Source organism: Ursus americanus, chromosome 3 (assembly GCF_024610735.1).
Source record: "Ursus americanus isolate L20-20 chromosome 3, mUrsAme1.1.p, whole genome shotgun sequence".
NCBI classification, from domain to species: Eukaryota; Metazoa; Chordata; class Mammalia; order Carnivora; family Ursidae; genus Ursus; species Ursus americanus.
In genome coordinates, this window is record NC_142129.1 from 22,238,966 (window position 1) to 22,264,948 (window position 25,983).

The following is a 25,983-nucleotide window of genomic DNA, read 5'->3' on the forward strand; positions in this document are numbered from 1 at the left end:
GCAGCTCTTCATTTGGAATGTTGGTTGGAACTCGTGGGGTGCTTCATCAAAGTGTACATGTCTGATGAATACCTCCCACCCTCCCCACACCCCCAGTTGTCTGTGGGGCAGGGGATGTTAATACCTTGGTGATTCTTAAATATTTCTTCCCACATTTCCAGTCACTTCTCCACGTGCCACCCCCCCCACCCGACATTTTCTTCCTGCTCCTTATATTTCATAGTTCTTCATGATCATTCTTATGTCATCTTATTTCCCTTCTTCTGAGAAGGGGCTTTTTAGATGAAATGAAATCCACATGATGAAAATGTTAGCATCTCTGAACCCTGAACGCAGCAGCGCCTGGGTGGCTCAGCCGGTTAGGCATCTGCCTTCGGTTCAGGTCATGATCTCAGGGTCCTGGGATCGAGCCTCACGTCAGGCTCCCTGCTCAGCGGGGAGCCTGCTTCTCTCTCTCTCTCTGCTGTTCTCTCTTGCTTGCTCGCTCTCAAATAAATAAATAAATAAATAAAATCTTTTAAAAAATGCATACCTATGCATTTTCTAGTAGAAACTTGGTATAGATGGGGATTAGTGTTCCAAAGTAAAATAGTGTACTTCAGATACAAGTGAGTTAAATTGGCTTTTATTCAGGAGGAATTAAGTAATGGACTTAGCTTTTGAAACAAAACTTAAGTCTGTTAAGGGCGGACTCAGGAAATCAGACTTGCTGCAGCGATCAGCGTACTGTACCTCTTGATGTACCCGCCTCCTAGACCCTGATTTCTTACCTTTGCAGATAGACGCCAAGAGCTCTAAAAGGCAGCCTTTCTTGGGAGGAACCCCAGGTTGGCCCCTGGAAAGTGGGATGGAAAATAGGAAGGAGGTACATGTTTGTATTTCTCTGCAGTTAAATCACAAAGGTTCAAACAGTTATTTGCTGTCATATTTAGAAGCATACTTGGCTGATTTTGAGATGGAGCCTGTGCAGATAGTTAGCTGGAGCCTCTAAAGAAGAAACCTCTTTATTCTTAAGTGATTGCTTAGTAATCTACATAACAAATGAGCCATTTTGCTTCAGAGATGTGAAATAGGCATCTATAAGTGAATAGTTTTTGAAACTAAAGTTGTTAAGACAAAAGTTCATCTTTTCACAGTAGGGTTTCTCTAGAAAATGCTCTGTACTCTATTGAAATGCAACTGGTTTAAACTAGGAAAGCATATTCCGATAATAGGCCCATGCAATTAGCCTTTCCTATAATGGTGTGAATGCTGGAATTTTTTGTGCATTATCATCATCAATTGGTGTTAGTCCCAGGGGAACCACATAATAGCTAGAAAACCTTGATTGAGAGATGCAAACAAAGGTTTCTGTCTTAATTCATAGGCGTGCTTTAGTTCCACAAACTAATAAAATGTTAGGCTCTTAAACCTAATACTTTTTTGGTAAGCATCTGAGGATAAAAGTAAGAAATGGTGCTTCAGAACTATGTCATTATTTCGAATTAGAAGAAAATGTTGAGATACTCTGAGTTTAGTGCCATATTCATACTAGACCTTGTGTAGAAATGACACAGTGGTGTGCTGGTGAATGTTGAACAACTGCCCTGGGGGAATAAAGCCTTGATTTGTAGCATTTGCTGATTTCTGAAGTGTAAATACTCTGCCGTGGCTGGTTTCAGAGTACAGATGTGATGTCCCTGAACTTGAAGTTGGGAAGAAATACAGAGAGTCAGCTGGCTTCAGCACGTTGCTGAATTAACCTCAACTATCAGCTGTTCAGAATTTTATAGCCTATATATTTTTTACAGCCTGTATTTTTAAATACTTAATCTTATCCCTGTCTTTACCTTTGTTCTTTGTTTTTTTTTTAAATTGGCCTTACTGATGTATGATTTATGTGCTATAAAATTCAGCAATGTCAAGTGTACAGTTTGATGAGTTTTGACATGTGTGTACCCCTACCACAATCATATTACCTCTTCTACACAGTTGTCAGATTAATCTTCCCAGTATCTTGCTTTTCCAAAATCTTCCACCACCCACCTGTGTGTAAAACCATCACTGGCTGTATGCTGTCCATAGGATAAAGTACAAAACTTTGTGGCCTGGCTCTCTGCAGTCTTCTTCTGCAGCCTGCTTCTCTGGCCTTACTGACTGTTGCCTGGCTGCATGAATCTCTGATTCCAGAAAGACTGATCAGCTGGTTCCTGCATCTGTGCCTTCGCTCATATCTCTATCCTGCTTGCAATACTCCTGTTACCTCACATTGCTTATCTTGACTGTCCTGCCTTTCTTTAAAAGTCTGGTTCCCACCCCACTTTCTTCTTACGCAATCCAGTCTTTAGTAATGACTCCCTCATTTGACCTATCTTACCACTATTTTTATTTACTTATTAAGACAGAGTGAGTGAACACATGAGCAGGGGGAATGGGCAGAAGCAGGCTTCCTGCTGAGCAAGACCCTGAGATCATGACCTGAGCCAAAGGCAGCTGCTTAACCAACTGAGCCACCCAGGCACCTGCATTTCCAACCACTATTTGGCACTTAACTTTGCAACTTGTATTGAAATCCCAGGTGTTTTCTGAAGTAGTTTGGTCTTCTCCAGCAAAACTGTCAACTATGATAGGTTAGGAAGTGTGGTACAGTTCACTTTTTAGCACTTGGCATTGCCATAAATAAATAAAATAGTTCTTGATGACAAAGTTTTCAACTCAGTGAGTCAACAAACCCAGTGACACTGTTCGGGAGAATAATACTGTGCCATATCCTGGACCTCGTAGAGCCTGAAGGTTTGGCTTGTTCTAGAGTGTAAGTGGGTAGTTACGTCTCTCAAAACCAATGTTAGTCATTAAAATACACATTGGAACTTTTATCTCCACCTTGGAAATTCATCCAAAGGTGGTTAGCATCATGGACTTTGAACTCTTGGCAAGGTTTTAACATTTTAAAGTAGGTCCCAAAAGAACAACGTTCTTTGTTCCTTTCAACAAGCTTTATTTAACTTTTTGAAGTACTGGTAAGTCAGGAGGGTGTATCTCATTGATTTCCTTCCTGTCCCAGGAAGCCATATTATGGTGTTCTGAAAGAACTTCTGTGTCTTTTTCAGTAACTTTAAGCAAATTGTTTTTGTTTTAAAACTTGTACTTTCTCTGTAAAAAAAAAAGTTGTAGATGTAATTGTTGAAACCTGATATTGAATTTCCACCTAACAAGTGTTTGAAAACAATTTTAGGTGCGTGTCTCTGTTTCACGGGCTACCCTGCAGATTCCTCTTCTCTGTCCTTTAATTCCTGGGTTTGCGCAGGTTCCCCAGTTGGTCTTCATCTCTTGTTAGTTGATGCACTGGGTGAATTTATCTATTGCCCTAATACAAGTGTCTCCAAAATTTAAAAATTCCTTATCTTTTGAGTTCCAGTCTTGGGTGGCCAAATGCCTACTGGACATCTCCACTGAGCTGTCCTTAGGAGACTGCAGATTTAACATATCCTAAATAGGGCATCTCTGTAAGTCTTTGTGTCCCTCTGATTGTTCTTGCTCTCTTGCTGAATGGTATTGCCATCCCCAGATAATTCCGTTCTAAAATATTAGAATTATCCTTGGCTTGGCCGTCTTCGTTCACCCTCTGTATCTGTCAGATACACCTCAGCTGTTTTTCTTAAATCCTAAACATTTTTCTTCTCTGTTTGAAATCAGGCTAACCTCTTCCTTTGTTGGGAGAGAGACTCCCCACCTCCAGGTATGTAATTGGTAAAATAAGGGCAGATCCACTTCCCTGGCCTCAGACTAACCAAGCTCATGAGTCTGAAAGGTAAAATTGGAAAGCCTGTGTTATTATTTACAGCGTGCACCAGTGGGCTGTCTCCTTACAGGCGGACATCGCTAGCAGCCCATACCATAACTAGAAGGTTATCTGAGAAGAAATCAGAACAAAACCAATGAGATGAATCAGATGTTTAATGGCTTGTCATAATCTGATGATGCCATCATCTTGTAATGGAGAGATCGCTTGTGACCAGAAAACTCCTGTTCGTGAGCAAAAGCTCCTACCCAGCTCAGTTTCTTGAGTGGCCCCTGCCAAACTTTTTCTCTGATTTTTCCCTCAGTTCTTGCAGGGCTGCACTTCCTGTTGGTACCTTTTTCTTTACATATATAAATATGTTCAGTTTGGCTCCTTTAGGTGGCTTGCACACTTTTCTTCTTGGTTATTATGTGCCGATATTGAGTTGAGCTTTGGGGGTCATCTTATTTCATGTGTTTGGAGCAAACTTCCTGTAGCTGCCATGTAAGAACAAAGGGTTAATCTCCCCTTAGGTTTAGCTGGCATCACTGCCTCCTGAAAATACCCTTTCCCTTCCCACTCTCCAAGATTAGGAGCACCTTTGTTAAGCCTCCTTCGCTCCCTCGGGGTAACTTTTTTTTTTTTTTTTTTTTTAAAGATCCTGTCCATTTATTAGAGCATGAGCAGGGGGAGAGGGACAAGCAGGCTCCCCGCTGAGGAGGACGCAGGGCTCATGACCTGAGTGGCAGGTAGACACCCAACGCGACTGCTTGTCATTTTCCCACTAGAACCTGAGCTGTATGAGGGCAGGTACTCTCTTATTTCCAGATCTCACTGTCTAGCATAGTGATCGGCACCCGTTCACATTATTAATTTATTTTTATTTTTCACATTATTCATGTAGCAGTCTTTGTTGAGCACTCATTATAATCCAGGCAAAGAACAAGTCAGATAAGGTTCCTGCCCTCTTGGGACTTGAATTTTGTTGGAGGTGAAGGAGGACGTAAACAGAATAGTACTTCTGGTAAGACCTACACAGAAACGGATGTAGGTAGAGAATAACTGGGGGTCGGTTGGGGCATGTACTTCAGGTGATCAGAAAGGTATCTGAGGAAGTGGCATTTGAGACACACCATAAAGGATAAGAGGAAGCCAGCTATCTGTAGAAACAGGGAAGTCAGGGCTAGCCAGAAGAAGTAGCCATTGCAAAGGCCCTGAGGAGGGTGAGAGCTTGTTGTGTTTCAGGAAATGAAAGAAGACCAGTGTGGCTGGAAAGGCAGAGAGGAAGAATGTGGTAGAAATGTGTCTTTGTAATAGTAATTTGTCTCCCTGGCTGATATGAGGGTTTAGAGTACAAAAGGCCTAGTACAAAAGGCTTGGAACAGTACTCAGCCGATTTGAGTGCTAAAAGGGATAGCTGTTAATATTTGTGACTAAACAGGGTAAATAGCAATTTAAAAAATTGGAAAGGGACTTCACCAGCATAGAAGTTGGGCAGAATGCCATTTTGGGAACAAGTTATAGGTTAATAGTCCCCTCGTTAGTAATTGCTAACATCACTATAATAAGGATCGGAGCAGGGGTGCCTGGGTGGCTCAGTCGGTGAAACATCCAACTCCTGATTTCGGTTTGGGTCATGATCTCAGGATTATGGGATTGAGCCCCACGTTGGGCTCCATGCTGGGTGTGGAACCTGCTTGAGGTTCTCTCTGTCCCTCTTCTTCTGCAACCCCCCCCTTAGAAAAATCTACGCATATTAAAAGTAAAAAGTCATCCATGTATATAACTCTTAAGATTTAAGATACGTAATTTCAGTTCTATATGTTAGTAACCAAGACAGACTAGAATGATAGATATACCCTGTTAAAGCTGCAGATACGGTTTTTGGAGTATTAATAATAGCAAATACTGAGTCTTTCCTTAATCTTGTATTTACTGTACTCCTTTTTTACATTGAAAAAAACAAAGGCACACACAGGTTTAAGTGACTGCCCACGACCGTATGGCAAGCAGATGATCAAGCTGAGATTCACATTAATGAGTCCACCCCTCTAACCATTAGAATTCTGAACTCATTTTCTTATAAAGTCTGTGTTCTTGGAAAAAAAGCCCTCTTTTGAAGTAGGGAAACTCTGAAAGCGGGTGAGTTTGTGAAACTGAGTGGCACAGAGGTGACTAGGCATTTGGACTTCTTGGTGTCCTGTCAGTCTCTAACATGTGACTCTGCAGTCCTGGGTTTTATCATCTAGGTAGTACGGATGTTGAATATTTTCTATTTAAAGTGATGTTAGTGGTTCCTTTTCAAGAGAGAAATTCTTAATTACTCCTGGGCATATTGCAGTCAGGGACCAGCCCCTTTCTGGCTTCCTTCTGCTGGCATATTCGTGAGTCCCCTTCCTTTGCCATCCAGCCAGTATATGCTTAGGGAGTGGAGTGCATGCTACCTGATCAAGCCAAAGATGAGAAAGGTAAATTTGTGAGGGAAAACACTCAAATACAAATACTCGCCTTGATGTGTTTAAACATGTTGAGACAGTTCTATCAGAGTTGAGGGACAGATTAATGACAGATGCATTGGTTTCTTGTTTGCTTAGTTTAAGGCAGTGATTATTTCCTTGGGGAAAAAATACTGAAAAGAAAAAACTTGGTCATATCTGTATGTCTCAGCAGTGACTAGTATTTACATAGTCATTAGGATTGTAATCTCTGAATATCAGTTTGACCAGCAGTGGTGTGTACCTGTGTTGCATGGATAGAGAGAGGGAATGGGGGGGGGGGGTAAGGTGAAAATCCTGATATTCCATGATGAGAAAGTCACTTGATGATATTTGTAACTAGAAAATCAAATAGTATATAAATATATAGATCCATGGAAGGTAAGTACCATTTTATATGTTTGAATTATTTCCTACGAGATCTCTTGTTTTTAGTACTCAAGAATAAACTACGGCTTTTAGTAAATTGGAGACTAACATTATTTCTTAAAAGGTTAAATATCTGTTAGGTGTTATGTGTAAATCTGAATAAATGTTGTGTGAGTATTCATTATTTTGTATGCTGTAATAGCAGAAGTAGTTTGGTATAAGGAACTATTTAAAATATCAGGTCTACCCAAGAAATAAGAAATTAACCTCACGTCCTCTTTGGGGCATAGATACAGAAGTTGCAAATACTTTACGTATTTAGAGAGGTAGGTAAAATACAGTTCCTGTCATTTAATTAAATGATGCCATGTCAGACTAAAGTCTTTCCTTTTTTTCACCGTTTTCTGCCCAGGTGCTGGAGTGAACCTATCTTTGAGGTTAAATGAGATTTAGAGATTTAGTTGGCTAGTCTTGTCTTTGAAGTAGCTGATAAAAGGTGCTTCATATCTTAGTGCGTTTTTGTCCATGAATCCTGAAGGGCCGTCTTCACATGCCGGTGCTGTGTTAGGGAGGCAAGAAGGAAGGTCAGTAGGGTGGATCCTGTTTCCTTGGGGGACCCAGCCAGGGCTGCAGTTGAATCGGTGAACAGCAATTTGAGGTACAGATGGCAGTTGCAGGAGTCTTTAAAGATGAACTTTGTTTCTCTGTAAAAGCTTTAATACCGGTATTGGTGAGGGTGTGAGGAACACAGATGTGGTGGTGGTTAGAAAGTAACTGGATGCAATCTTTTTGAAGGATGTTTATCAGAATTAGGTATATATCCCTTTGACCCAGAAGTTCCACTTCTGGAAATTGCAAACAGAAACTTGAAAAAGTATAGCAGCTGGCCTGTACTGGAGTGTTCGTTGTGACATTGCATAGCGAAGAAACTGACGATGAACTACCGTGTCACTAATGGCTGCTTAAGCTACAGTTCTTTGATACTGTGCAAGCTTTAAAAGGGGGAGGCGCTTAGATCTGTATGTCCAGATCAAGATGTCCTCCATGGGTTCCTTGGAGAAAGGTGTCTGCAGAACGCTTTACACTTGTGTGTCTGTGATGATGGGACTGTGTGCATGTATAAACATTTCTTTATAAAATTAACTGGTAATATCTGGGCAGTGAGACGAGAGGGTTAGGGGATGGGAAGGCCGCTTTAGGCCCCACTCACATTCTAAAAGATGGCTTAGGAAAAAGCCTAAAACTCTGTGCTTCACTGGCCGAGGTTATTTAGTCGTATTGAAAGGTGTTCTCAGAACAGCCCTCGGCCCTGTGGTAGTGACAGCAGCCCGCCGTTCTTTCACTTAGTGGCATCTGAACCTGTCAGTCCTGTTTGACCCCGTGGTACAAACAGGAGAGAAGGAAACCTAATAGTTTTGTCACCTTTTCGATGCCACATTTTCTTACTATATATACACCCGCTGTTGTGTGTGTCTAGGTTTGTTTTCTCTTGTTTTGCCAAAAAAAAATTTTTTTCCACATTAATTATTCAGGAAGCACTCCTTGTGAGAAACCTGATTTTTAATTTCCTTCCCATACCTCATAACAATACAGCCTTTATTTCTTACTGTTTTTTAAATCTCAGACTTTAAATTACTCAGCTAGCTTCCCTATCATTATTTATCACTTGCCTACTTCTTAGTTGTACCTGACAACCTGTTTCTTACTGCATGTTAATCATTTCTACGGGTCTTAAGTGACTGCTCGCATGGCGAGAAAGTGTCCCCTCGGCGCTGTCACCTGTTACTTGTATGATGCTTAAAACAGCTCCAGCCACGCTCGCTGTATCACATTGCATACCTAGTGTGCAGTCCCCCTTTTCACCTCCCATCTCTTGGCTTTCCAGGGTTTTCTGCTTATCTAATCATTTTGGGGTTATTTTCTTATGGTAGGGTGTTTTCTTTAAAAGCACCTCCCCCCCCATTTTAACATTTCACTTCTTTTGCTTATTTTCACTGTGGACTTTTTTGAAAAAAAGCAACATTCCAGTTTCTGTTGAAAGTTGTCATCCAAGTTCCTTCATCCTAATTACTCATGAAGATGTTAAAAATAGCTTATAATAGCTACTTGAACATACCAAAAAGCGTGTTTGCCTACTAACTACCCTTTCATAAAGTTTTTAGCAGAATTTCAATCAAGAAGACACTGCTATTTTCCATATGACATTAGATTACATTTTAATCCCTCCTCTTTTTTTTTTTTTTAACATTGTGTAGGCCTTTATTAAACTTCCAACACAGGACACCTGGGTGCCTCAGTCGGTTAAGCATCTGACTTTGGCTCAGGTCATAATCCCAGGGTCCTGGGATCAAGTCCCTCACTGGACTCCTTGCTCAGCAGAGAGCCTGCTTCTCCCTCTCCCTCTGCTGCTCTCCCTGCTTGTGCTCGCTCTCTCTCTGTCAAATAAATAAGATCTTTAAAAAATAAAAAATAAACTTCCAACACATAATTGCTGCTACCTCTTCCAGATGAGTAATAGAAACGAGGCTCAGTTGAATACAGACATATTCATGAGTTTTGGAATGCAGCGTTCTCTGCATTGGTGGACCGTGCTTTAACTCTGCATTCGATCCCCTGTATTCGTCTGTAGTTCTGCTTTATTCAGTATAAATCATGACAGTGATCTCGAACCTGTTACTTAGTCCTTTGCACATGTATTGCTTTAAAAAGCCTGAGTCTGTGCTACTCTCTTCTCTTGTTTAATTTTTATGAAATCGAGGTTAAGGTGTTAATATTTGGCATCTGCTATGCCTAATGAACGTGGAGTAGTAAAGGGAACAGCAGGTGTTGGTCCTTCGTGTTCTGGAAAAAACTAGGGAATGAAGAGGTACTTGTGACCAGAACTTTAGAGCAGTGATTTGTAAGGGCAAACTGATGGTTTGTATGTGCATGTGTGTTCTCTTTCCCCTTTCCTCTGGGTTTACAGGCATTTATATTGAATTTTAAAGAACTTGCTTTAAGAGATTCTTGAGATTATTGAAGTTATAAAATTACTCTGGGTAATTCTTAGTGTCTAGAGACACAAACTCATAATTAGACAGTATGGAGAAGGAAAGGAAAAAGAGTCATGGCCTGGGTTGTAGACCTGGATCTCTCCATAAGTAGCTCCATGACTTTGAGATTGTTGACTATTTTATAAAAAGAAACAGATAACCACATATCTAAGATCTCCTCTTGTTCACATTTTCTGTGATCCATTGTTTTTCACTTTACTGTAACCTCTATCTGTAGAATGGGTACCACTGCTTGTATTTATTAATTTTTACACAACACTTCGCAGTTGTAATACAATTTATGTCACTTGGAGAGTGGCAAAGAAAATATTTCCTTTAAAAATGTTACTGCTGGGCTGCCTGGCGGGCTCAGTCAGCAGAGCCTGGGACTCCCGATCTCAGGGTAATGAGTTCAAGCCCCATGTTGGGCGTAGAGCTTACTTTAAAAAAAAAAAAAAAGTCACTGCTTACTGTAAATGATTCACATATGCCTTGATTAGAATGTCTGTGGGTAGGGATTATTGAACACGTCACTTAACTGTTTTCATTGAGTGACATTGCAATCTACATGTCAGGTGTTACGGTGAAAACTGGTCTGTATTTAAAACAAAGGAAGTAAAGTCTTCAAAGATTATTAGAGAAGAGAAGAACATTGAAAGCATGGATACCAAATACATGATATAGATATTCCATAAGGCCATATTAAATTTTGCTTACTGAGAAGCTGTTTCATGATGCACTTTGTCCTGGAACTGTGGATGGCACAGTGAAGAAGCAGACAGCCCAGAAGGGGAGATAGGATGTATTTCAAATAGATGTTTCCATTAGGATTTTGCGGAGGGCCACTGGACTATTTGCATGTTTCTGTATCATTTATGGGGAAATCATATGTTGCCTTTGACTTCAAAGTTCTCAAGTTCAGGTGCTGTTGTCATCCTTAAGGTTGTGATTCATTTGTTTTTCTTCTCTAGCCTACTGTGATTAGGTAGTCTGCCTCTGGAATGACAGGGTTCTTTCTGTTTACTTCTCTGACATGTGGCCAGTGGTGTCATCTACCTCCATACTGAGAACAGGAAAACTGGAAGTTGTAATTAGGTAGCAGTATCTTTTAATGTGTCCTACGTCTAAAAATTGCCCCCCGCCAAAAAAAAAATTTTTTTAGAGAGTGGGAGAGGGGCAGAGGGCAAGGAACAGACAAAATTTTAGGAGCGCTCCACATTCAGCACAGAGCCCAGTGTGGGACTCGATCTTACGACCCTGAGATCATGACTTGAGCTGAAGTCAAGAGTCGGACTCTTAACCTACTGAACCACCCACGTGGGGCCCGCCGGCAAATTTTTTTGAACAATTTTTCTAGATCATTCGTTTAGATTTTCGTTGTGAGCTTGGTGTCTCTGGGGTGTCTTATGTCTTGAGAATCTTTTAAGTATTTTCTTCTCTGCAGTTCAAAGCTGTATTCTAAATCTGTAGGTTTTAAACTGGATGTTTGACTAGTTCTTGACAGTGAGTGTCACCTTCCATAGAAGCAGAGTGGAGTTGGATATATACAATCTTCTGATGAAAAAAAAGAAGACATGATAGATATTGGAAATAAAATAAAAGTAAATAATTGATTTTTATTATGAAATTTTTCAGCTCTACACAAAATTAAAGATAAGTTTAATAAAACTCTGTCAGTTAAAATTTTTCAATTATCAGGACTTTGCCACACATCTCTTTTTTTCCTCTCTGAACTATGGTAAGGCAAATCTCAGATGTTGTTGTTTAACAACTACATAAATCAGTTGGCCCCTCTTAAAAATAAGGACATTTATATACATAGCCGTAATGTCATTATGCTTAAGATTATAAGCAGGTCTTTTGGTAGATGATTTGTTTTTAACATAGTGTTTTTTAACCTTTGAATCAAGCTATAACAAATGAAATCATGAAAAGCTTTTTATTTTTTGTTTTTATTTTTTAAAAGATTTTATTTGTTCGACAGAGTGACAGCAAGAGAGAGAACACAGGCAGGGGGAATGGGAGAGGGAGAAGCAGGCTCCCTGCTGAGCAGGCAGCCTGATGTAGGGCTTGATTCCGGGACCCCAGGATCATGACCTGAGCCAAAGGCAGACGCTTAACTAACTGAGCCACCCAGGCACCCCTTAAGATTTTATTTTTAAGTATTTTTCTACACCCAATTAGGGGCTCAAACTTAACCCTGAGATCAAGAGTCACATGCTCTACTGACTAAGCCAGCAGCCACCCCTAAAATTAAGCTTTTGATTAACCTTTCATGAGTTAAGGAAGACTAATATCCTGTATAATTAATATACTGTTAACATATGTACATGGATTTGTACATTTTTAATGAAAAGTAAACAAAACACCCAGTTGCCATAAAATAGCAAAGCAGTGAAGCTTATTGAAGAGCTATTTATATTTAATTGATAACCTTCTAAATATTTAGAGGTGCTTAACTGGAATATTTAGAAAATATTACATTTTCTGGTTTGACTATATTTTTGGTCTCAAAATGGCATCATTTTTCAGTATTTCCCTTCACTTTTCTCTCACTAGTGTTTCTGCAACTGGGTCATCTCTGACTACTGGACTTTCTAAGTGCTTTATAAAACATTTTGTTGGTTGTGGAGTGGGGCTTAGATTTCCTATATATCTTTCTGATATACTTCCTTTTTCTAAAATCTATTGGAAAAATTATTTGCTGTGACTTACGACTCTTAATTTTTCTTTTGAATTTTTTACTTTATTATTTGGGAATCTGGTAACAGAATACATCTGAGAAGAGCTAAGTTATGAAGATTTTTGCCTTTAAAAAAAAATAAAATTTACTTAGATATTGCCAGTACTTACTTTTATTTCTGACATGGAAGGTTTAAATGAAACGTAACACTTGAGGGGGAAAAAAAAATGTCTTCTAGGTCTAGTGTGATTTATAACCTGTTGGGTGGTAATGAACATGGTTGCTGATTAACATTATTCTTCCCTGTTTAACTAAATTTTTTGACTATGTAAAACTTTAAAAATACATGCTACCTAAGAAAATGATAATACATGCTACCTTTTATCCCTTAGATAATGAGTCTAAGTGTTCAGTATATCATAGGAAGTTGTCAAGTTTTTTGCTTTACAGACTTCTGGACAAAATTATTTTGAAAAGACCTTTTTAAATAAGTGATACTTCCATCACTCAGGTTTTTGGCAGCTACAGCCAACTAATTTAGTTGTAAACCTGCAAACAGCTTAAAAAAATATTTTATTTATTGGAGAATGTCTTTTTTAGAATGTATTTATTCTTTTTCTTAATTAAATTTCATGAGCTTTGGTTATGTGATTTTTATAACCCATCACAGATACCATTTTATAGTTAAAGATTTATTTATTTATATGAGAAAGAGCAGGGGGAGGGGCAGAGGGAGAGAATCCCTATGCAGACTCCCCACTGAGTGTGGAGTCCCATGTGGGGCTCGTCCCCATGACCCATGAGATATGACCTGAGCTGAAACCAAGAGTTGGATGCTTAACCAGCTGAGCCACCCAGGTGCCCCCACAAATAATATTTTAAAGGATGGTAGCCCAGTGACAGCTCTCAAATCTGGCTAAAAAAAACAAAAAACAAACAAACCCCAACAACTTGGGGGAGGGGGAGCGCCAGGCTGGCTCAGTCGAAGGAGCATGGGACTCTTGATCTTGGGGTCATGAGTTTGAGCCCCATGTTATGTAGAGATTATTTTAAAAAAGTAATAGTAAACTTAAAAATCACCACCAACAACTAGGAAAAGAACCTTCCAGTGCCTTCAGCATACAGTATGGGAAGTTTCTATTTCAGAAAATTAGTGTATGCCTTGTTAGTTCCTCATGGCGTCATTGTATTTTGTGGTTCCATACAGTAACTCATGATTCATAATAATATCAAGAAAGGTTTTTTTGGGGGGGCTGGGTCTCAAGAATGTAGAAGAAAACTTAATTTTTTAGATATTAAAAAAATTGTTGCTTAAGTAAATTTTAGTCCTGTGGAAGCTAATTTAGTCAGCTTTGTATATTTTTTACATTAAAAAACAAATTTAATTCCTGTTGTGTCAGATGCTAGGCCAGATACTTTTCTTTGTAGGTGTTTCATCTTCAGTGTCCATGTGAATGAGGTGGTAATCCCTCCTCGGTCCCCTCCCCCCTCCTTTTTAGAGATTGGGAAACAAGCTGAGAGTTAAGTGATTTACAAGGTGACTCCTTTTAAATCACCAGTTTTCCAGCTGCTTATAGTATATCACCACTTGGTTTATCCATGTATACTTTAAATGTTTTTGTGTTCAAAACCTAACTTGGCATCTTCCATAAAAAAACTTGTTCCATCTGTCCAGTGTCCCACTTCGCTGTCAATAGTATCACCTTCCCTGTCTGACGAGGCTGAAACTGTCCTTAGATCTCAGACTGGCAGTTTCAGGCCGTGTCTGTCTCACAACTTCATTCATGTGCTCATTTAACGTGGTATTAATTGAGTGCCTACTATGTTCCAGGTACTCTTCTAGGCTCCAGGAATGCAGCAGTGAACAAACCCAATAAGCCTTGCCCTTATAAAGCTTGTATTGTAGTAGTACGAGACAGTGATAAAGTGGAAAGCATAGTATATTAGTTGGAGACAATGTAGCAGTGTGTGATTGTAAGTGGGATGGCCCCAGAAGGCTTCGCTGAGAGACATTGGAGCACATGTGCTCTGTTTGCGTTTAGGAATTAGGATATTGGCTTAGAAATCTAGTTTTTTAGTTTCTTGTGAAAATGAGGTATTCTAGCAACACTGGAGCTTTCTACTAGCTGTGCTATATCTAGTCAGTTGCAAAGCCTGTGAAGTCTCTCTAATCTCTCCCATCATTCCCATGGCTGTTACCGTAGTTGAGGCCTTGAACGTTTTGTTTTCGTTTCATTTTGTTTCTTTCGTTTCATTTCTTTTTCCTTTTTCTTTCTTTTCTTTTTTCTCTTCTTTTTTTTCTCTTTTCTCTTTTCAAGATTTTATTCGTTTATTTGTCAGCAAGAGAACGCAGAGCAGCAGGTTAGAGGGAGAAGCAGGCTCCCTGCTGAGCAGGGAGGCTCACACCGGTCTCCATCCCAGGACCCAGGGATCATGACCTGAGCCAAAGGCGTACCCTTCACTGACTGAGCCACCCAGGCGTTCTTTGGCCTTGAACGTTTCATTCTGCCATTTTGCTTTAAGTGTGTAATCACACCTTCACCTGGTCCTATACACCATGGCTCAGTTATCTTGTGTAAAGCACAGTTGTGTATCCTGTGCCTAGAAATAATCAACTGGCTCTCTGTTCACCAGATAAAATCCATGCTTTGGGGCGGTTTGTAATCTGGTCTTGACCTCCTTTCTAACACTCGTGTGGTCTGCTCATCAATGTAAAATTGTAGTCCTCATTTTGTAGACATACCTTGTGCTTTTCTGGTTTTGTTTTAAATGTCTCTCCCACCTCTACACATCCAAATCCCATGCTGTTCCTTTTTTTTTTTTTTTTTTTAAGATTTTATTTATTTACTTGACAGAGAGACAGCCGGTGAGAGAGGGAACACAAGCAGGGGGAGTGGGAGAGGAAGAAGCAGGCTCCCAGCAGAGGAGCCTGATGTGGGGCTCGATCCCAGAACCCTGGGATCACGCCTTGAGCCAAAGGCAGATGCTTAACGACTGAGCCACCCAGGGCCCCCCCCCTTTTTTAAAGATTTTATTTATGTATTTGAGAGAGAGGGAGAAGCAGACTCCCCGCTGAGCAGGGAGCCCGATATGGGGCTTGATCCCAGGACCCTGGGATCATGACCTGAGCCGAAGGCGGATGTTTAACTGACTGAGCCACCCCACGCCGTTCCCATGCTGTTCTTAAGGCCTGTGTAAATCCATCTCTCTCTATACACAAACTGAAAGAGCTATTCCTACTCCAAACCCTAGTAGCAAACTGTTTTTGCATTTGCTCTTTAATGTACAATCTCATGTTCCCCTGCTAAACTAGAAGCTTCTTGGAGCAGGCTCATTTAAAAGTTGTTTGCCTTACGGCTCTTGTGTGGGGGAGGTTTGTAGAATAGTTAGTAAACCAGCTTTTAATAGAAATAAATACTGTGATCTTTTGTGGATTTAATAGATGCTACCACTGTATTCTCCGTAGCTCAGCTTAATAGATTTCTATCACTTCATGTGGAAAGCTTTAAAATATTTTGTGGCGTGATATAGGGAATAAAATTGCTTGAGTTTAGGGGATATGACACCTGTATATTGTTCTGTTGATTGCTCTTGACATTGTATTATTTCCTCCCAGATTGAGATAAATGATAAAAATATGCTTTTATATTTTATTTCATCACTGGTGGAAGGCTTTTTTCTTCCCTCTTACTGCCTTGCATCCTTTTCCCCATGCTTATTTTTCTTGATAGCTTTTATTTCTGCTGTTTTCATTATTTGTCTTTTGTGTAAAAATCTTCCCCTCTCCTAATAATAAAGAATACAAACCTTTCAAAACTTTTTTTTTAAATTTAAACTGTCATCTCACCCAGGAGCCTCTGTTATTGTACATGACCATTTTTCTGTACAGATGTACTTTTGTTTAAATTATAATTATTGGGGCACCTGGCTGGCTCAGTTGGTAGAGTGTGCAACTCTTGATCTTGGGGTGGTGAGTTCGAGTCCCGTGTTGGGTGGTTGAAAATAAAATCTTAAAAAAAAAAAATATATATATATATATATATATATATATATATATATATATATATATGCATATGTAATTATTATTTTGCCCAGAGGGTATTTGTCATAGATATGCAAAAGCCATGCTTATCTTCCTTCCCGGCGGTTGGATTTTTCTTAGCTATCCTTTTGAATGCACTTAAATTTGATTCATTTAGAATGTCACTTGTTGATTTGCTATCTTGGCAGAGTATTCTTCTCTTTCAGTAAAGTCTTTGTTCTCTTACATATTGAATCACTTGCTATAGTTTTTCTTCCTCAGACTTAAGTATTGGACCTCAGGAAAAAAAATAAATGTTGGGTCGTTTCATAGGCTTTTATTTATTTTTTTAAAGATTTTATTCATTTATTAGAGAGAGAGCGTGAGTTGGGGGATAGAGGCAGAGGGAGAAGCAGAGGGGTGCCTGGGTGGCTCAGTCAGTTAAGTGTCTGCCTTGGCTCAGGTTGTGGAGTCCGCGGCAGGCTCCCTGCTCAGCAGGAAGTCTGCTTCTCCCTCTACCCTCTGCCCCTACCCCTGCTCATTCTCACTCTCTCTCTCTCAAATAAATAAATAAAGTCTTAAAAAACAAACAAACAAACAGAGCTGTGGGGTTCCTGGGTGTCTCAGTCGGTTGGGTGTCCAACTCTTGGTTTCGGCCCAGGTCATGATTTCGTGGGTTGTGGGGTCGAGCCTTGCGTGGGACTCCGCACTCAGTGGAGAGTCTGTTTGGATTCTCTCCCTCTGCCCCTCCCCACGTGCGCACGCTCTCTTTCTCTCTAAATCTATAAAAAAGAGCTATAGCAGCTTACTTCTTCTATACTGTAATGCTTGTTAAATGCTAAAAGTTCCAGTAACTGACTACATTCTTTTTTTTTTTTTTTTAGAACTTTTCTTATGGAAAATTTCAAGCATAAAAGAACAATGTGTTGACCCCCCCCAGGCACCCATCATTCAGATTTAGTAATTCCCACCTCAAGGCTTATACCATTTCTTCTGTACCTCTCTCCTAACTCCGCCCACACTGGTTTATTTTGAGGCAAATCCTAGACATCATATAGTTTAATAAGTAAATATTTCAATGTATGTCTCTAAAGGAGAAGGATTCCTTATAAACGTAACCCCAAAAGTATTGTTTTTGTGATATTTTGCACATTAATGCTTTTATAGACATGCCACGTTTTTATCCAGAATACTAGGTAGTAAGTAAAGGTTGGCAAGTTTCTTCAACTTCTGTAGTATGATTCATCTCAAGGCGAGTTGAAAACAGGCTGGTCTGAACATACATAGAGAAAGCCGCACGAATTGCCTCTACCTTCTGCACAGAAGCGCATTTTTCACCCCCAGTCCCTTACTTCCATGGACACAGCTCAGGGAGGCCACCTCATTTATTTTATAAGCTCATTATCAGTAAACTTAGGAAACAATGCTGATTCCTAGGTCTTTGACCTGTTAACGTCAATCCTGTGGCACAGGCTTTTAGCTCTTGGCTCCCTTTCTGGAAAATTCCAGAACTATATAAAAATCATTTCTAAAATCCCGATAGACACGTTTTGCCAAGAATGTCAGTTATCTCTTGATAGTTTGGCATTAACCTTTAAATATTAGATTGTGTAATCATAATGCCATTCAGGGAAAAAAAGGTGGTGGGTGGCTGGCATTTTACAAGTGAAACGAACTTGGGTTCCCGGGAATGTTAATCATTATTCTGCTGAAAATGCCGATAGTCCTTAATAGTGAAATGCTAAGTAAGTAAAAAGCAGTATTTTGCAAATAACTTAGATCATAGGTGAGTAAAATTTGTTTTAATGGGTTTATTTAACATCTGTTTACCAGAACAGTATCTGAAGGATATTTTCTGTGTTCAAGCTTTGAAACTGAGAAAGTAATGGAGAAACCTTCTAGTGAGTTCCCGCCAGTCTGCTAGCCTGACCAGCACGTCTCAGAAATAGATCATTATTTTTGTCATTGTAACCTGCCTTCTCATTTGCCTTCCTTGCCCTTGACTTGCAGCAGAGGGGAGAAAGAAACTCGTGGCCTCTACCATAAATACACATGGTAACAGCAGTCAAGTAATTTTATATTTTTTGTGGGCAAGTCATTCATTGGTGGTGATGAAATGGCTTATTTTTGGGGCGCCTGGGTGGCACAGCGGTTAAGCGTCTGCCTTCGGCTCAGGGCGTGATCCCGGCGTTATGGGATCGAGCCCCACGTCAGTCTCCTCCACTATGAGCCTGCTTCTTCCTCTCCCACTCCCCCTGCCTGTGTTCCCCCTCTCGCTGGCTGTCTCTATCCTGTCGAATAAATAAATAAAATTAAAAAAAAAAAAAAGAAATGGCTTATTTTTAATGCAGTGTTTTTCTTTCAACTAAACATACATCCTTTTTTTCCATCTGATTTAGTCGTCTGTACCATTTTGAGGCAGCATAAATTTAGTGTGGCTTCTTCGTCTTACCAACTTGGTAGGAGTTTTAAAGGTTTCATTCAGTTTACTTTTTAGCTTTTCATATGAAATGGACTATAGGAACTCTCTAATGTACAGGATAATGTGTAATTAAAGACAACCCAGGATATCTGACAGGAGAGTTGTACCAAGGATGGTGGGAAAGGGGAGGTTTGGAGCATTGACTTCTAATCTCATTTTAGCATGACTGCTGGGAAAGGAGAATTTTCTCTGGAAAGTGGGTGAAAGCATGGACTAACTCTCAGATCACAAAATGGAAGAAACCCAGGTTTACTGCGTCCATATAAAGAATAGAAATATCTTCAGTTTTCTGGAGGAGACATCCATGTGGATAACTCATAATTTTAAATGATTAACGAAGAGTAATTGCTGTCCGTCCATGCTGTTCATAGCAGATTAGTTCTGACTGATGGGGAGGGCTGCTTCTACAGAATTGTTAGATTATAAAGTTAGTTTATGACTTCTTTTGTTAAACTCTTTGAATCCTCTACCTTACTCTATCCTTTCATTATCCTTGTGAGTTTATTTGGTTTTGTTTAATGACTGGGATGTTTTTACCTGTATTACCTTATTCAGTTGCCTACTTCTGGGTATCTCAAGGTGAGCAGAAACTACATTGGAGCTCTGGGTGTGGAGAGGGCACCAGTAAACACTAGTGGACACAGTGGTGGCCTATTGTATAAGATAGCTTATAACCTATTTAATCCGTTCCTTTTGATAAATAAGTACTTAATTTCCATTTTTAAATTTCACATATTCCAGTAAACATACTTGGCACGTTTCAGATACACTTTATCTTTTTAGTAAACTTTTGCATATATATGAAATATATATGCATATATATATTTATAGCATATATATGAAAAGTCCACAAATCTTTGTAGCTCAGTGATAAATGGACCAATAAATGTTTAAACAGCACCCTAGAGGTCCCCCTCAAACCACTTCTCAGTGATCACAGGCCCCACTAGGGTAACTACTATCCTAATTTCTAACACCATGGATTCATTTAGCCTGTTTGAAATGTGTATAGATGGAATCATACCATGTGTGCTCTTTGGTATCTGGTTTCTTTCACTATAGTATCTGGGCGACTCATACACTTAAATGTCACAATTCATTTTTTATTGCTCTGCAATATTCTGTTGGGTGTGACAACCATAATTTATCCTTTTTATTGTTGATGAGCCTCTGGTTTGTAACCTGAATTTGGGATATTATAAATAGTGCTATGAGCATTCTTAAACCTGTGTTTCGGTGATGATAGCTATGCCTGTGTAGTGGGAGGAGTGCTCTTGGGCATAGCGTGTGCATATGTGTAGCTTTCCACACCAGCAGTTTTCCAAAGTGGTGAAACTGTATCACACTCCCACCAGCAGTGTCTGGTTATTTTAAAAAAAATAACTTCATAAGAGTGAAATTTGAATAAAAGAATACATTTATTTTGAGTTTTGGAACACAGTGCTAAATTTATCCCCAGGAATACGAATTTATACTCCACTGAACACTAGGTTTTCATCAGCTCTTTCATCTTTATCAATTTATAGTGAAAAATGTCTTATTTTTAAACTAATGAGTTGAACTTTTTTTTAGCTTAATTTTGCTCATTCAGTTTTCTTGGTTGTTCTGGTCTTTCCTTTGTCAAGGTGTTTCTAATTTTTCTTTTTCTTTTTCTTTTTTGTTTTCCAAGGGGGGGAGGAGCAGAGCAGGGAGAGAAAGGGGAGAGAGAGATTCAATTTTATCTTTTACAGTATAAAAGTTTTAAATGTGTGTGTGTGCTTGTATCTGCTAATCTTTTCCTCTCTGGTTTCTGGCTTTGGTGTCACTCTTAGGAAAGACTTTTCACCCCAAGATTATTTTTTAAATTCTGTTTTATTCAAGGGCTTTACTGTTTATGTTTAATTTTGTTTATTGTAACTAGATTTAACTTCTAACTCAAGGTGCTTTGTTTTCTGTTTTAAAACAGATTTTTAACCTGTTGTACTTTATTACATTAGAGTTAGCTTTGCAGTATTTTGCTGGGTGTCAGGGTGACCAGTCAAGAAGAATTCAGTACACCAGAGCATGCACGTGTGTGTCATTTGACCGAGTGAGAAATGAAGCCCATTTTCCAGTGTGGATACTATTTGAGTCATTTCAGTGTGTGTGCTGTTAAAACAGTTTTCATTTAGAAGAGAATGAGATCAAATTAGCATAGACTAAATTGTCTTACTAAATATCTCTAGTGAAAATTGTTCAAGGCTTTTGAGCAAGAACTTTGCCAAAAATACACCTAGCCCCTCTGTTCTGTGGCCTGTAGGACAGAGTATAAGAGAGCCAAATACGGGGGCGCCTGGGTGGCTCAGTCGTTAAGCATCTGCCTTTGGCTCAGGGCATGATCCTGGCGTTCTGGGATCGAGCCCCGCATCAGGCTCCTCCGCTGGGAGCCTGCCTCTTCCTCTCCCACTCCCCCTGCTTGTGTTCCCTCTCTCGCTGGCTGTCACTCTGTCAAATAAATAAATAAAATCTTTAAAAAAAAAAAAAGAGCCAAATACGTAATTTCGTATCTTTAAAAATACTGTTTTTCTCTATGTAAGAGAACATTTTAAAATTTCTTTGGCTTCTTTGTCTTTGGTATAATAGTACTTGTAATTAAAATGTGATTCGCACTGCTGATGGAGAAAGGTGAGACCAGTTTATTGTTTGGGGTTTTCTTGTTGTTTTAATTTCATTGTGATATTCGAGGGCCCCTTTATCATATCTGGTTGTTTGGGGATTTCTTGTTTAATTTCATTGTGAAGATTTGAGGGCCCCCCAAAGCCCAACACCTAAAATTCCCGAGTTATTATTTGTTTAGACCACAAAGAAGAAATATAAAACAGGTACGTATTAGACCAGTAGCCCTCTTCTCTACTGATATGGGTTGATTTGGTTTTTACAGTTGAATCTTAGTACTTAAAATAGTCTCAGGGACAGATAAGTTTCTGAGGAAGAGAACACATAAGTGTTACTCCTGGGATTAGAGCCCCAGAACACGCCAGAAACTAGAGGCCAATCTAAAGCAGGGGAGAGAGGTTTGGAAAGGAGGGAAAGAGTAGGTGAAAATAAATACTACATTTTGCTTCTCTTTTGCATTTAACAGTACCTGTAGCAAGGTGGTATTACTAATTATTTGATTATTCTCTAAGCCAGGGGGAAAACAAGTGGGGACTTTGCTTAAGTAAATCCATAATTTTGGATGTGTAGCATTTTTAGTTTAGGAGAATCAGTATTTTGCTAAGTTTTTGAGTTTGAATAAAGGGAATAATGGAGTTTATGTTAAAGGTTCACTAGGGCTAGTAGATTGGGGAGGAGAGACTACAGAGGGGAAAAAACTTAAAACTAAGTGCCTATTTTTGATTTACATTGATTTACAAAATGCGGTTTACATGTTTTACATACTTAACCCATTTAATCCTCACAGAAATCCTATGAAGTGATGTTTCCTGATTGACAAAGATAACAAAGGCTTGGGGAGTGAGCTTACATTGTGTTGTGTAGGCTCACAAACCCAATACGTGGCCGTCCCGGGCTCAGTCTCTGAATCTAAAGCTCATTCACATTCTTTTCGTAGGAGTGTATATTGCCTTCTAAATGACCAGAATGACTATGTATACTCTATATTTTATCAGTTTCATATCAAATGTTGGTAACACTTCACATAGCATACCTTGGGGATGTCATCTTTAGTTTTTCCAGGTAATACAAAGCCTGTGTACTTTCCTTTACCTTCCACCTTAGCATTGAGAGTAAGCATGAGGTTACGATCCTGGGAGGACTCAATGAATTTGTAGTGAAGTTTTATGGACCACAAGGAAGTAAGTACACGTATTCATATGTGTTCTTCTTTTTCAGTTTCTTTTTTTTCTCTACTCCTTAATAGGTAATGAGAATATCAATGGAGGTATGTGTAGTATTTGAAAGGTCAATTTAACAGAACTCTAGAATCAGTAAGGCAATCTTGCTCTTACCATAATTACTTTATATGCTTTTCTCTTTTATCTCTGTGTGACAGTATTAAACACAAATTGTGAGTACGGTTTTTTTGGTTTTTGTTTTATTAATGAGTGGCCACATAGATGGTTTTGGGGAAATGTTTCTTGTTTTTCCCTGTTTTTTTGTTTTTGATGGGGGTCAGCAGGGCAGATTGAAATAGGCTGTTACTTATCAAGTAATTGAGTAGTGTTTAATACTTAAAAAATCAGGTAAACATAGGGGAGAAATGAATCTTTGCTTATTTTCTAACTCTACATCTTTTAAAGGAAAATATTTTAATCTGAATATAGAATACCTACTGATTATGAGGTCCCTGACTCCTGAAGGAATTAATTTGCAAGGTTTTCAAAAGATAGTAGGATTTAATTGTTTCACTTACACAGTAGGATTTGTTTCACTTACACTCGGGTTTATTTTGTAATTTGGAGACACGATTCTGATGTTTAACATTTTTACTTTTATTTCAGCACCATATGAAGGCGGAGTATGGAAAGTTAGAGTGGATCTTCCCGATAAATACCCTTTCAAATCTCCATCTATAGGTATGTAACTACTCAGTTTCTCTCATTAGAGAGTTTTGAAAGCAAAGAGAAAAGAAAAAAAAAAAAAAGTCCTACATTTTGTGGGAGATAATTCCAGAAATGGTTACTTAACCAAAGCCTAAAAAAGGAAAAATTCATTTAATTAATCAGTGAGTTTTTGTGGGACTTCACTGTGTGATAGATGATTAAATATACCCTTTGCATGATTGTAATGCTTAAAACTAGATTTTTCTGTCAGGGTCAGATTAAACAATCTTAAGGCCCACCGTCTATTCAGGTTAAGCAGTAAAATAATAAACAAATCTTAAATCTCATTTTAATTGCTAGATTGTTGGAATTAATGTTACATAGTGTTTATTCTAATCCTGTCATTTAGAAATCCTGTCTAGATTTCCTCTGCTTTTGTTCACTTCAACTATGGTTGCCTAGCAGTGAAATCACCCTTCTCTGCTCTCTCTACTCCTCATCTTTTTAACCACCTGAACAGCTGAAGAAAGTAGAATAGGAGCCTTGTATAAAGAGGGATTTTTTTTTTCTCCTTCATCTTCTCTCTGCCCTAACTGGTGATGTTGTTAACGCATCACCCCCATTAAGGCACTCAGTGAAAGTTCAGGTGTTTTAGCATGGGATCCTGTAGAGGTGTATCTCATTGAAGGTTGATACCTTTTTAAAGGTTTTGAGATTGTGGAGTGGTAGTAACGCAGCTAACTTAAGCCAGCTTTTACAATTTTCACTCTAAAGATGAGTTTGAAATATTACAAAACATTGACCAATTTTAAGAAAGAAGAAAAAAATAAAATTGGAAAATATTATTCATTCTCAGACATCCCACTGACCCTCATGTTCAGAATTGCCCGGGTTCATACATCTTGCTCCTGCTCTGAGCTTGTCTTTGGAACAAATGCCAGGTCTCTTGGAGTTTAGACACCACACACTCCTACTCACCCTCCAACAAGAAGGTTTTTTGTTTTTTTGTTTTGTTTTTTAAAGAGGAGGACCGAAGACATCCTCCGCTTTGTATTTTGATTCTAGGCCTCCACTTCTGTCTAAGATAAGTAATGTGGAAAAGGTAGGATCATTGTAGACTAATTTTCAATCAAATGCAGCAGATTCTCCTACACTACCTAGCTACCCTACTGCTTTCAAGCTTTGCACTATAAAAATAATACAGAGCACCTATAATTCCTTCTTACACCAGGACCTCTTAGAGTTCATTTTAAGAATAAATTGGTGATTTCCTTTTGAAGTCCCTCGGATGCTTTTTCTAAAGCTCAGGAATGGAGAAGATACTTTATGAGTGATTGAATAGGAAATTTCCCCCTTGCTGCAAGGGTCTCTGAGTTGTAGGGTTATCAGATGGTAAAATAGGAAGGGAGCTGTGAGATAATCCCCAAGTATATCTGACTTAATACCTAGAGAGTTAGGACAGCAGTCCTTCTCAGTTCATTCCAGGGTGATAATATATGGTGCTGCTCAGCTGGGGGGGGGGGGGGGCTTTTCTGTCATATTGTGGTCACCTGTCCCCCCCATTGATCCATTCTTTCTATACAGGCATTTGAACTTTTGTGTAGTTGAGCGGTGTGATCTTTAAATCTTTACAAATGGAATGTATAAACCATACAAATTCGTTGAAATATATTTTGTATATGTCCATTTTCTTAAAGACTAAAAATTGGCATGCTGAATCTAGTTTTGAGCCCTAAATTCCTAGTCAGAAAACAATATAGCTGTTTAACAGTGAATTGTATAGAAAAGCAGTTGACATGTCCTGTAAAAATGCAGTTATTTCTCAAGCCTTATCTTAACATATTTTTCCAGATAATGTAATTACTTCATCATAACTTTAAAAGTAAACATGTCTAAACTTCAGGCATTGTTTACTTACTCACTAATGACACAACAGGTGCCTATGGACTTTCTTAAATTAATGATGTAATATGAAATTGCTTGGGACAAATGACTAGGCTGGTTTAACTTCTTCATAATTTTTCTTTTGCCTTTCTGTGTGCTTTCAGAACTTAGTAGTACCTACAGATGTGTACCATCTTCTCTTAGGGAAGTAGACCTAGTTGAAATATTTGTACAAGCTGTGCTTGTTTCCTCCAAAGGAACATTGCATAAGAGAGTTATAATCAGTTGTGGGGGGTGACCCATTTTCAGATCATCAACAATGTAATTACTGTTGAATTTACTTTAAACATTTTGAGGCATAGTGGCTCATTTAGAATAGGCAAGGTTTCCTTTTTGAGTTGTATAGGTAGTTGTAGAATTATATAGAAGGGCAAGGAGATGAGTGAGATAAACCCAACCTTAAGATTCTTTTTAAATTCTGACTCTGTAGTATCTAGGCATACCCTTCTTCTTGAGCCAAATTTTGAGCTCTTAAATATTAAGATGTTCAAATTTAGAGTAAGCTTCCTTACTGCTTAGATCTTGGAATGTTAATATGTTTGTGTGTGTGTGTGTGTGTATATATGTTTGAGCTTTACTTATTTATTGTATAAATGCTCCACATTCTTAGTAGGAATATAAAAAGGTCCAGGTGACCAAAAAAAAAAAAAAAATTAAAAAATTAAAAATGTCTGATAATCCTGTCCCTCAGTGGA

At 38.8% G+C, this 25,983-nt stretch overlaps 1 protein-coding gene across 1 annotated transcript in view; it reads left to right on the forward strand.

Moving 5' to 3' along the window:
• Positions 1-25,983, forward strand: part of UBE2H (ubiquitin conjugating enzyme E2 H) — a 101,186-nt gene that overhangs the window by 34,951 nt on the left and 40,252 nt on the right. The window contains exons 2-3 of the mRNA XM_045792650.2: positions 22,581-22,657; positions 23,303-23,377. Of these exons, the coding sequence (XP_045648606.1) occupies positions 22,581-22,657; positions 23,303-23,377 (152 nt within the window). The remainder of the gene's footprint in view (positions 1-22,580; positions 22,658-23,302; positions 23,378-25,983) is intronic.